General features: G+C 40.3%; 1 protein-coding gene across 8 annotated transcripts in view; it reads right to left on the bottom strand.

The window, feature by feature from the left end:
- stxbp5l (syntaxin binding protein 5-like) overlaps positions 1–13197 on the bottom strand; it is a 123593-nt gene that overhangs the window by 30166 nt on the left and 80230 nt on the right. For all 8 annotated transcript variants that reach the window (XM_034575064.1, XM_034575066.1, XM_034575063.1 and 5 more), the window contains exons 8-18: positions 12200–12323; positions 8814–8889; positions 7935–8089; positions 7295–7367; positions 6229–6376; positions 5781–5848; positions 5565–5605; positions 3917–4131; positions 3599–3768; positions 3122–3247; positions 504–655 (exon numbers count right to left, since the gene is read on the bottom strand). In XM_034575064.1, coding sequence (XP_034430955.1) covers positions 504–655; positions 3122–3247; positions 3599–3768; positions 3917–4131; positions 5565–5605; positions 5781–5848; positions 6229–6376; positions 7295–7367; positions 7935–8089; positions 8814–8889; positions 12200–12323 — 1348 coding nt within the window. The remainder of the gene's footprint in view (positions 1–503; positions 656–3121; positions 3248–3598; positions 3769–3916; positions 4132–5564; positions 5606–5780; positions 5849–6228; positions 6377–7294; positions 7368–7934; positions 8090–8813; positions 8890–12199; positions 12324–13197) is intronic.

A 13197-nucleotide genomic window follows, 5' to 3' on the forward strand; every position in this document is an offset into this window, starting at 1 on the left:
TTTATATTCTACAATATATACGTATACGAAATAATTACAGCAAAAAATACAGTTTTGACAATTAATAATTAAGTGTTGTATTTGAGTAAATGTGATTGGTAACTTTTCACCAACTTTGATAGAGTGAGCAGTGGTATTGATCAATTAAACAAGGAAAGTAATTAGATCACCCTCATCATTGATTTTGTGCAGCTTAGGTCATTTGCCTGATTGATCAGTCGAGCCTTCGAAAGAAGAAGTGATACAGAGGAAGGACACAGAAGAAAGGGAAGAAGAAACATCAGTGGAGGTAGAACAAAGAGAGAGTGGACAGGAGGATAGAAAACAGTTGAGACAGTAAGATACAGTTGTCTGGATGTAATGGCTACATTTGTGGGTGTTAGTTGTGTACGTGCACGTGAGTGGCAAGATCCCAGAGGTGTGTGTGTGTGTGTGTGTGTGTGTGTGTGTGTGTGTGTGTGTGTGTGTGTGTGTGTGTGTGTGTGTGTGTGTGTGTGTGTTACCTGAGGTGGACTGTCTGTTCCTGCGGGGGGAGCGGGTAAGGCGCTGGTAGGGGTCGGAGGCTCCGTACAGATCCAGTGTCGACATACACAACAGGATGGTTTTCTGCAAGTAGTCCACTATCGCAAGGCCGTTGCAGTTCCCGAACGCCAAACTGGACGTACACAAACACAGCGAGGAGGCGCGTGCACATGCACAAACACACAGGCACATTTGCATTGACATGGTAGAGAAAGACATTTCGGCAGATTTATTTCACCAGGTTGTTCTCATTTGCAGATTAGAGGAGCAACATGTAGCACAATCAAACACTGTGAAATTAACTGTGATATTTTCATGTAATTACTCCACCTCACGTCGAGTGTCTTTATCTCACACTGCTCATGCTGCTGTTTTTGAATATTAATACTAGATTTCCAATAAGCTCCACTAACATCTGCCACCCCACTCTGCTCCGGAGCCTCTGGCTTCACTGATCACAACGAACTCGTTAGCAGTTATGTTTCTATTCGTCGCAACCACTGAATTAGTGTTTGCGCAAAATATGTTCCAGCCGATCAGGCACTGACCAGAGTTAGAGGGTATTTACAACAAATGACTATCAGTGGCTTTTCTAACATAGTAATCAGAAAAAATATATAATAAGTACGGAGAAAACTGCTCCGTCCACAACTCAAGACACATCAGTCTGAAGACATGATGAACCTGCAAAGGAAGCAGTGGGCAAACCCCACCCGTTACCACTCTGTCAGTAAAGCTACATGACACATTGTGGGAGCCTGACAACACAGCAAAGGTGACACAAACAGGAAACCTCAGCATTCAAAGATCCAGGCTCAACAGCTGCAGGGAAGAGAAACTTCCTGTCAACATTGTCATATTTGGAAAAACAGCAGCTTTAAACATGTTCCCTTTATTTTGACTCGGAATTTCAGAAAGTCCAAAAGGAACACAATCATTCCAACGCAAACAACGTTATTATCATTACTGCTCCAGTAGTTTGACGTTATTTGACATTATGCTGGTACAAGCTGCAGGTACAAGTGTTTCTTGTGTCAGTGAAGGTTTCAGTGATTGTTTGGTGATTTGTGATTATATTTATAAATGGTAAAAACATTTTAGGAAAACTTGGAGTGAACAACAGTTAACTTGTCCTTTGGTTTAGATGTTCATGTCATAAACATGACCAGAGGAGACAGTCCTGTATTTTTACTTCTTATTTGTTATTTTTTAAATTAAATGATTTATCATTGTTTAAAAATGTATGTGGAGGTTTGTGTATTGTGGTTCAATGTTGCTGTTCATTACTTTGTTACCATGTCATGTTTCTTTTGTCTATTTTATTATTACCAATTTAACAGATGTTACTGCTTTTTCTCACAATAATTTATATTATGAGTCAAGTACATCATTTAAAATAGTAATGAGAAACAGAAACAGAACGTCATGATTCTAACTCTGTGTTGAACCTTTTCAGGTGACGTTTTGGACGTTTGATGTGTTTTTTCGCATATGAATTCCTCAGTAATGGGCAAAGAAATCTTTTGTGGGGTCACAATGACCTTGAACTGTAACTACTAAAAAATATTCAATCAAATTTTTTAGGCCAATGTTTGTGCTAAATACATAAGAGAACATTCACAAGAATGCCAGATACATAAAACCTCTGGACACGTGACACAATGAAAGTAAATAAATACATTTCTGCAATTCCATCCTAGCTGTGAATGGCTTCAGAGGAGAGAGGTTATAATGGCCCCGCTCTGAGCCATAGGAATTTCTAAATGAGTAACATATTTTAAAATTAAAAACTTAAATAAATTAAAATTCCGTTAAAAACACGTATCTAACACATAAAAGAGAACAAAAAGAGTGTCTGCGCATCTTTTTAATCAGTTCAATCAGTGTTAAAGTTATGGTCTCAGAAAATATGGATGTTTTTCTGATTGGCCAGTAGATGTTAAAATATGTAGGACAGGAAAACTCCAGACCTAGTTCAATATTGTTCTAACCTTTTACTGTTGAAGGGTTGAATGTCCTCAAGCTTAATACTATAAACAACCTCTTTGTTTTTTTTCTTTCTCAAGAAGATAAAAGGAGCTAAAGAGTCCAATCCAATTCACTGACTTTGACACCTCCACCATTATCCATAATTCACCTCTGAGTATTTCTGTAATTGTACAGAAAACTCCATAGAGCCATTATCTATACCACTTCAGCCTTTTGAGAGTCAAGGGATCACCAGCCAGATCACCAGCAAAAACCTCAGGAGAGAGAACATGCAAACTCCTTTCAGAAAGGCTCAATAGAAACCACCCACAAAGACGTGCCTCTTATAAAGACACACGCCACTGGAGACACTGAGAGACACAGACAGATGAGAACCTCATGGTCTCTGTCATGTTTCCACTACCTGTTTCACTTCCAACCAAGCTGTTGTGACAGCACTATGAAGCTGAACACCTGTCAGAGTACCAGCATTATCGATAATCAATTTGAGCAAGCACCTCTAAACTACACAAAAGACTGCTGTTCTGAGTGGAGACTGATTGGTGCAATGGATTTTTTTTTAGGAATAAAAGCCTGACAGACATACAGTCCTTTAAGTCTAGTGACTTACAGGCCATAGGCAGAGTTGATGTCCAGGGTGCTGATCTGTTGTGGAGGTTCTCCATCCACCCACAGCAGCTGGATGACCAGCTCTGCCTGGTAACCAGGGGGGACCCGAACCACCCGGTCTTTCACTCTGAAAAACAGACACATTATAGAAGAGAAATCAGAGAACTGTGGAAAAGTATAGCACATGCTCCAAGCAAACATGTTTAATTCCATCGTGGAAATTCACTGGAAAAGAGAATGTGGACAACTTATAGCTCAATGAATGGAAGTAAAGATCAAAGTGCTGACTGACTAAACATCTAGGACAAATGTGCACGTACAAAGATATATATCAACAACAACCAGAGACTGTATAGAAGAGTCACTTCAATCAGCCAATCACAACTAATTCTGAACCCGGTCAACCAAAATCTGATGGCAGAGCAGTATTGTTTTTATCTGATGCAGTGAACCGATGATGTGCATGTTGGGGTCTCACTTGAGGCAGGGGATGCTGTCTTTGACTCCCTCTGGTGTTCCACTGCTGGGGCTAGCTGGGTGTGGGGCCTGGGGAGAGTGGGAGCCGGGCTCTGGGAAGCAGGGATTGTTTTCATTCTCAGAGGGAGTGATGACATCGTCCGACTCGCACTGCAGGCGTATGTCTAGACACTGGGGACAAAAAGAGACACTGAATTAGTGAATGCTATTTAAATTAGATCACAAGGGTCAGTAAAAAAGTCACTGGAGACGTCAAAGCAATTTATGCACCAAATCGTCAGGAGGCATTCCCTTTTGCTTTAAATGCGATTTCACTCACCACTATCTGAGTGTTGGCATCGTATTTGCTGAATCGATAGAGGATGATGTGAGCTGAGATGCCAACCACACAGAAGATGCGACTCTGAGGGCACCAGCTGACCATCTGAACCGCGAAAGGGTCTTCCTCCACCAGATCGGCGGCCCGGCCCTCGCCAGGCTTTGGCTTCTCAAACACTTTGGAGGTTTTAAACTTGTACAACATCTGCAACGTGACTGGTCAGAGACATTTGTGTGAGAAGAAATTGTAAATGGCAACATGCATACACTGAGAAAGAAAACTTGCCACCTACACAATATGTTGCCCAGTGAAACAGTGTGCTATTATTGCTGCAGATTCTGGCCTGAGTGAATAAGCTACACCGAATAATGTCCAGAGGAAACTACTTGATAGGATGCATGTAAGTGTAACTTCACCGCAAAGTTTTGGCTAAAGGGCCTATCTTTGGAAATTCAAAAATGCAGTGCTGGAAGGCTCAGCCCTTTCCCTCACCCCCCACCGTCCCAATCATCCCGAGCCGTTTGAACTGCCTACACAGGTGTCTGTCTCAGCCAGTGGTCGATTGTGTGTGTGTGTGTGTGTGTGTGTGTGTGTGTGAGAGAGAGAGAGACAGCCGAAGGGCAGTAGAGGATCGGGGACGTCTCTGAATGTGTAGACGATGTGGTTAGTTTCTGAAAATTAGTAGCTTTACTTTACTTTTTGGCCGAGGATGGTTTGAAACACCAGATGGTGTTATCAGCCATGTTCAACCCATAAATGCAGATGGTTTTTTTTTTTATGAATGTGTTAATGGGTGTGATATTAAAATCAGAATGAATGTATTCCATCAAAGAACAGTCATATCATTTAGTTTTTGTCCTTTCAGTGAAACATTTTCACCGAGCACATCTGTGATTGGCAGAGCTGTATAAAAGGCATTAGGTGAGTAATGTGACTGACTGATTAATATACATTTCACCTTCACACAAAAAGTGCAACAACAGTGCAAATGGCAAAAATAAATGTAAAATATTAATGAATAATACATTTAAATGACTTCAAATGTAAAAAATCTACAGAATAAACATAAAATGCCTCCATTCTGCTCCTGTGGTGTCATCCAAGTGTACGTAAGCCCTGATATGTTGTGGTCTGATATGTTACTATCACATAAAGTATAATGCCAGGTAACTATTAATTCTAACTATGCTTATGTAGTTCGTTGTAACTCGGTCACTTAAGGTGAGGGTACGTCTGGGAGAAGTTACTCACACTAAGCAATCAACCAATGTCAAGACGGCAAAACCAGATGTGATGCAATCAAAATAAATGTCATCCACCGACATCCCACAGGTCCACAGACCACAAGATTGTGAGGAAACCACACATTTGCATGCTAGGTATTCATGATGTACCCATCTGTGAACATGATAATGGGCAATGTGCCTCGTCTGATGTGGAGCATCTCATATCACCACTGTGCAATTAATTACCTTTGATTTCAGAGCCCAAGGCAAATCTAAAATTACTCTCCATGGAACTTGTGAAGATATAGTGTGTATCCAAGCATGCTGTGTGACAAAAGCCCGAGTCGAACAAAGTGCATCACTTCAGTTTAGCTCAGAGACAATGAGAAGGAGAGAAAGAAAAGTTTAGAGGAAGGACTTACTTGCAGATGCATCCCAAAACTTAATAGATCCATCAGCATGTCTAAACAAAGAGATATTTACATGTTTACTCAGGTCTTTTAGGCTTAATTGGTGCACATATCAAATAATCTAGACACGTTTCCTAAAGTGAAAACACAAATGCAGACACACTTTTTGGTTCCTAGGTGTTTGGACTTGTTATATAAGGTTTATTTCTCTCAGTATCTCTAACTCACCCTGTGATGATGACTTCTGGGTAGGTTTGGGAGCCCAACGTCCACGTTCCTCCACTGATGGGCCACTCCTGACATGGACACAGACAGAATGTTCAATATTTTGAAAACCCAATCACAACATCATTCGTTTTGTTTTTTCTCCCACTGAGCCCTGTTGGTAAGATTTCATCCTATTCCAAAACACTCATATTTGAGATTTTACTGAAAAGCTTTCACTTTGCAGTTTAATATTGGAAACCTTGAGAAAGCACCGTTTAAAGCATCTGTCTGCATTGAATGGGGAAGTTGAAAATAAAGCGTTTTTTCCAGCCCTGAAACCTGCTCAAACATTTAAGAGGAATTAATTATCACTATAAACAAGAGCCTGAAAAAATGGAAATATTACCCCAAAAAATATGTGTGCAAGTATCATATCATTCCTTCCCTCATAATCCCCCCCCCTCCCTACCTTCTGACTGTAGCCAGTCTTCTTGTGTTTAGCTCCTATAGAGTAGAGGATGGGGATGATGTCGGGAGGACAGTCTGCAAAATAAGCTGTGCAGGTAACTGGAGACTCATGGACGTCCATGGGGTAAGGGTTCTCAAAGACTGGGAAGCTGCATCACACAGAACAAACAGAAATGAAAGCTGAAGTTACAATGAAATAACAACAAGGAGATAATTGAACATTTGATTAACACACTGAATATGTAACAAACATGTAATGAATAATTTGGACTGGACAGGTATTAATTTATCCACCTTGATTTTAAATCCCTTGATGTCAAATTCACAAAACACGACATTTTGTGAAATCACCTCTTTGCATGTGAGGCAAAACAATTTTTAATAAACTCTGCTATGTGTCTGCATGAAAATATGTCTACAGCAAAAAAAAACTCCCACCATGTAAATTACAACACAAGTATTAAATATTCCTTCATTAGTTAACTTTATAATTATTAGTATGAGCATAGATACTGAGCATAAACTGTCTAAACTACACCCTCTCCGTGCAGGCCACCGACTGCCCAATAATAACCTATTTAAATGCAATTAGCAGCTAATCAACGGGCTGACCCGGTCGACAGTCTGGACATGTTCAAACTTCATTATGCCTTATCAGAAGATATTTATATCTTGCAGCTTTAATTAGGTCACCCAATTAACTGGGTGACCTAATTTATAGGTAAGTGTTATGCTGCTATTTAAACGTCTTCGGAAGGCTCAGGTGTTAATCTGTCAAAACTGCGTCTCTCACCTTTATCTTCACTCCATCCCATAATGATAACAAGTTAATTTAACTGGATTAGTAGCATTTGCACCCTGATAGCAAAGTGGCATATATCACCTCTGTTTTCTGCCCTTTAGAATAGATCTGAATAACACTGTTAGCTCTTTATCCCTTAATTTTGCTTATGGATGACCGTTATATGTTGTGTGTTCCCTGAAGTGATACGAGGTCATGTCATGTCACATGCAACTTAGCTGCTGGCAGGTGTATTTACACTGTGCAGTATACATGAAGCACGTACTTGCTCTGTGTCAGATCCACAACAATCAGGTCCTTCTCCAGAAGCACCACCACTGCAGAAGGCTCCTGCACCTCTGTAAAACACAAAGCCAAACCGAAAAGGATAAAGCTAAACAACACTTAACACTTTCAGGAAAATATTCTAGCCCAAGAAGTTTATTTTTGTGCCTTTAATGTAATGTTTATTTTTACATTTGACTGTTGTTGTATTGCTGATTAAATATGAGTCACAGATGATCACAAATGTACAAACCAATCTTTGAAAACTCCACTTACAGAATACAGATTTTCACCAAAAGCAACTAAAAATCTATTGTGTGCAGCAGAATATTTTTCATCTAGCAGACACTTTTGTCATACAACAGAATGAGTTTGACTTGTGTGTTTGTGTGTGTGTGTGTGTGTGTGTGTGTGTGTGTGTGTGTGTGTGTGTGTGTACAACAGTGTTGAATGAGATGCACAAACTGGGGCTAACTTCAGTTACAACGAGTTCACCTCCAAGTTATTTTTATCAAATACTTTGTGGCTTTTAAGTCTTTAGATTGTTTATTTTTGCTATTGGCCCCACAAACAAAATTCCACCCCCCGTCCATTTTAGTAGTATGGACACCAGCTATGTCCTCGTCTTTGGACACACTCACCGTTGTTGTAAGGAGTCTCGCAGAGCACCATGAACTCCACAATCGGATAGTCCATCTCCAGCACGGTGATGGCTTTGCCGTGCATGATGGTTAACGTCGGTCGCCGTCCTGCCTTGTCATACGAAAGTCCCCCGGAGAAGACAATAAAAGGCTCGCTGTTGTGGAAGCAGAACAGGATGTTAGGAGGGGTTCCTCTCGGGCTGCATCAGTGTTACTAGCTAAACCTGACTATGTAATAATTAAATATAAAAATAAATCTACTAATAAGTCAATTCAACTATTTGTGAGACATGCATATGAGTTTGAATCTGTTTATAAGTCAGTAATTTCAAGCCACTAACAAAATAAAATGAATAATACTAAAAGATTGAATCTTTGACTCTATAGGCTACACACTTTCAATGTAACAGCGACAACGACCTCTGAAGGCTGAAATAAAGCGAATCCACTGTGAAGTGAACTGAATGTGCATTAAATACAAACCCAAACCTGTGAAGTGTGTTATTATGTCCGTGCCGGTTCTGCAGGAGTTGTGGAAGTGATTCAAAAAAGAATCAACCAGCTGGAGACTGGTTTAAAAGCTCAGTGTAATCATGTATAATTTTACCCCCCCCTCGGCCCATGAGCACAATTTAAGAGGCTATAATTATGAAATAACGCTTTGCCAAAAACATTACTGCTTTTTGCTCGTGATTATCACTGTCTGGGGTAACATTAGCAACATTTTCGTTAATTCACTAGATGATGAAATAGCCACAGGATAAAGAAAAACTTCCTAAGCACCATAAACTTTGTTGAAATCCCAGTTTATTGTAATCAAACTTTGGACAAAATAAAAATCAGGAAATGTGGATCTGAACGTCTGTTTTAGAAACACACCTGCTCCTTGAGGTCTTGTATTCCACTTTGAGTATGGGTTTGCACGACTCCTTCCTCCCATCCCTCTGTATCTTACCTGAATTAGAGACAATAACAAAAAATTGAAATACACTTATGCTTGGTGCTGATGGCTCCACTTGGGAAATGCTCTCTGGATTAGCCAAGGAGCTTTCTAAGCTAAACAGGTAGCGCGATGCAGGAACCCCCCCCCCCCCCCCCCCCCGATATAAGAATGAGGTCAAAGCAAGACATTGAGTAACATTATAGACATTTGACAGGTTAAGACTCAAGAAGGGAGGAGGCAAAACGATGACATCAGCAGTATGAGGTAGCAGTAGTGTCGCAGGAGGGCATCATAGTTAAATGGTGTGTGACTGATTGGACTCTAATCAGTTGGCTTTCAGCTGATTGAACCAACGCAAAATGTATTTTTACATTATTTTCTTTTGTGCAACCTCTCAGTTTGTTTTTTGTTAGACAATTTAATTTAACAAAAGAGCAAAAACTACAAAGGAGAGATTGGGAAACGCATTAGTCGACAACTTTTAATGTGTGTTCTGATGACCCCCCCCAACCCCAACCTAATGATTCAATTCTGCATCACTACATTAATAGCTTTATTATTTAATGGACATTGCACCACTCCAGACTCACAGCCCTATCCTCCCAGGCCGTACTAATAAAGTAACAATAGTGACTAACACTGTTTGTCTCATTATAAGTCACAATGACACAGTTCCAGAGACACAACCCCGATCAGAAATTGAAAAAAGTGATTTTGTCCCTGTTCCCTCGATACTTTCTTATTATCACTGTGTAATATTTCCAATTCTTCTTCTCAGGAAACGTCAGAGTGGCAGACCAACATCAGAGTTAGCACATTACAGACTGAGAGTTGTTTTTCAGCTGCTTCACACAATGAAATGATTTATTTTGATATGAAAGAGGAAGTCTCTCGGCTGGAAAGCAGAGGGACCTTGGGTTTCTACCTCACGGTCAAAAGCCCAGCACCTTCTGAAAACATGACTCTGAACTGCAAGGCTTTTCTCTGCTGCTGCTGCTGCTGCTGCTGCTGCTTTTACAAAATGGAATGAAGCAATTTCAAATACAGTCCTCATGATAAACCCAGTGGATCTGAAAAAAAAACACAATGTAACATGGTTGAAACCTTATTTTTTACTCATTGAAAATAAAGAATAAAGGAAAACTTAATGACTTCAATACAAAAGACATAATTGCTCAGGATTTGCATAGTACATCTTTTACCAAACACTTGTGTGCTCAAACTAGAGTGTGGCCGGAGCAGCAATTTTCTGTCTGAACCCGAACCAAGGCTCAGAGGAAAAACACCCATTCTGTTTTTGTGTCTTTAACCCGACCCGAGCCTGATGTTTTCCCAGATTGCAGGAAGGTGCATTCTGAAGAATCAAGTATCAGATTATCCTCGTATTATCCTGTACAACTTATCGTCTATTATTAAATACATAAATCTCAACCTGGTGTCTCTGTAATTGTGTTCTGCTATGATAGTCCGACCAACATACATACTTTTCATGTTTTCTGAACTTCATTTAAAACAAAAAATATTCAGCTTTATCTATACCAATGCCTAATTTAAATGGTACATAGACTCCCCATGTGGACATTATTAAAAATAATACAGTCGCAGATTTATTGTCATGATGAAAACCAACTAAGAAATGCCTCTAAAAGCAGTATAGTGCACTATAATGCATATAGTAATGGGAAGCTGGATGAATTCCATAACTGACTGTGGTGTGGCTTTGTCAGTGTTATTGGAATATGCTCAGGTGATGAAGTTATTTTACGTTGTTATTGAAGAACCTACAGCTGGATGGACAGCAGGCCTCCTGCCTCCCTCTAGCTCACAGCACAACATCTGAGCACAACAACCGTGTCCAGCAAACAACGCATGAAGAGAAAAAAGTCAATACAGAGTAAATGACAGCATGAAAGCATTTGTATCACACGTTGGTTTTGGGGCGTGATGCTCAGACTGCAGGGTTCGACCACTTAATTTATTTAGAACTAGAATAAAGGGAGATGACATGTTTACGGTTTATATTCCTTCTTTGTCTAAATTCACCTCTGTTCATGTTCAGTTGCTTCTGTCCTTTTCCTTTATCTGCTATGTAAACAATCTGCTGGTATTTAACCAGGTCTTAGGAACTGCTGTGCCGTCCTCAACATTCATCGACCACATCCCCCCCCTCTTGCCTCACTCTTTTGCCCTGAGATCACAGATCACAGCAGAACTATTCACCACCAGATATCTGACATCATAAGAGTGATAGGGAAGGGAGGAAACAAAGGGAAGATAAATTGGCAGACGAGGATTTAGGATTAGGTTTAAAGAGGGAATCATTCAACCCACTATTCTCAACTCAGAGCCAGATTTGCTTTGTCATGCACTCTCAATGTGAAGACCCTTGGCAAAGAGCTTGGTGTGAATAATACGGAGCTGATGGCTCTACACAGCTGCACTGCTCCACGAAGCCACGATAACCAGGAGTGACTCCAAGGATTCGATAGTTTGCATTTATAATTGCACTTTTCTAGTCTAGATATCCATTTAAGGGGCTTAACAGAACTGTTAACCGTTCACATATTCACAAACACATTCTGCACTATCTATCACACACGAGGGAAGGGGCAGTGCAGGATTCAGTGTCTTGCCCAAGGACACTCCAGAAGGAATTGGGGATCAACCCACCAACTTTCTGGTCAGTGCATGACCCGCTCTAATTTCTGAGCCACAGACAGTACCAGCGTCTATGATACACAGCATGATGTATTCCACAGGGACAAACCCCAACCCCCCCCCCCCCCCATATAAGTAGATAGTTACATTGACCATTAAAGTGGAATTCTGATATTTTTTAACCTGGGGCCTGTGTTTAAAAATGTGTGGGTACTCATAAATCTTTTGTAATCTGTCCAGTAGATCACCTCTGCTGGCAGCTACAACATGGCAGCAGTAATGTAATCATATGGGGCAACTGGGACAGTCCACAAAATGTCCACTATCAGTGTTTTATTACCACCAGTAAAAGGCTTGGATTCACACTGCTCTGTGATCTTCTATTGAATCTACTTTCCCTTAAGTAGAAGTTTAGACTATATTTACATAACAGACTTTTTTATGCCATATTACTGTTTGAATCTCAACCCATAGACAACTAGTTCACCATTAATTTGTAAGACAATAGATTGATTCAATTTAAGATTTATCCTAAATGATGTATCACTTCTGTCTGTTGTGTCAGTGAGCAGCCCAGTGACCCAGTTTTTCCAGCTTGCGGAACATAAAGGCTTGATTCTGTTTAATAATAAAACCAGTGTAGTGGTGTGGGTGTGAATCTCACCGTGAGGGTAGGTGACCTGGAATGGCTTGGTGGTGTTTCTGAGGTTCCACATGGTCAGGCTGCCGTCTGAGTGACTGCACATGAACTGCTTCCCTTCATGATGCCAGCTCACGGAGTGGATGGCCTGTGCCAACGACAGAGATACAACTTAACTAAACCCCAAGAGTTTCTACTTACAGATCATTTCCTTCACTAACTGCATAACTGTGAATTTGCAGTGTTTTTTTTAAAAGAAAATAAAAGGTAAACAACAGCAACAGGAGCAAAACAGAAAAGCCAAATAAAATAAACAATACTGTGCAATGCAATTCATGGTTAACCAACATGAGCACAAGTATAACATATTGAAGTTTGGCACTGCTGTCCTCGTCTTTGTTGTTTTATTTGTACTCAGCTGAAGAGGTGTGACACAGAGATGCCATGCTACGCTGGAGGTGATGCACATGAGACCATCTTAATGAATGTGAGCAGGATGTGACTCTTCACGGGAGAGGTGACAAGAGATGAGAGATGCAGAAGATCAGCTCTATGAGGCGAAATTGTCCAAGGGGCAAATTGGGTTTGAGGCCACAGAGGTTAAAAAAACAAACAGATTAAATCAGCAGATGTGTGTGTTTGACAGTGGTTGTGTATGTACCTGAATGTGTGTGTGTGTCTGTGTGTGTGTGTGTGTGTGTGTGTGTGTGTGTGTGTGTGTGTGTGTGTGTGTGTGTGTGTGTGTGTGTGTGTGTGTGTAGAAATACTGAATAGGCAAAAATTAGACCAATTTGAAGCTATTCAATTAAGACTTGTTTCCTCTACTTTTAGCTGTGTCATTTCACAATGTGCATTTTCACTGAGGCTTCTAAACCTGATAAAGGGAAGAGCAGGAAATGTGCTGATCATCATTTTGCCTGGAACTTTATTAATTGCCACATTAACAGAATGGCTTCATAATTTTTATTATAATGTTTAACATATATCTATATACCTTTTGAAATTAACTACGCTTACATGGA

Source organism: Hippoglossus hippoglossus, chromosome 21 (genome assembly GCF_009819705.1).
Source record: "Hippoglossus hippoglossus isolate fHipHip1 chromosome 21, fHipHip1.pri, whole genome shotgun sequence".
Taxonomy (NCBI): Eukaryota; Metazoa; Chordata; class Actinopteri; order Pleuronectiformes; family Pleuronectidae; genus Hippoglossus; species Hippoglossus hippoglossus.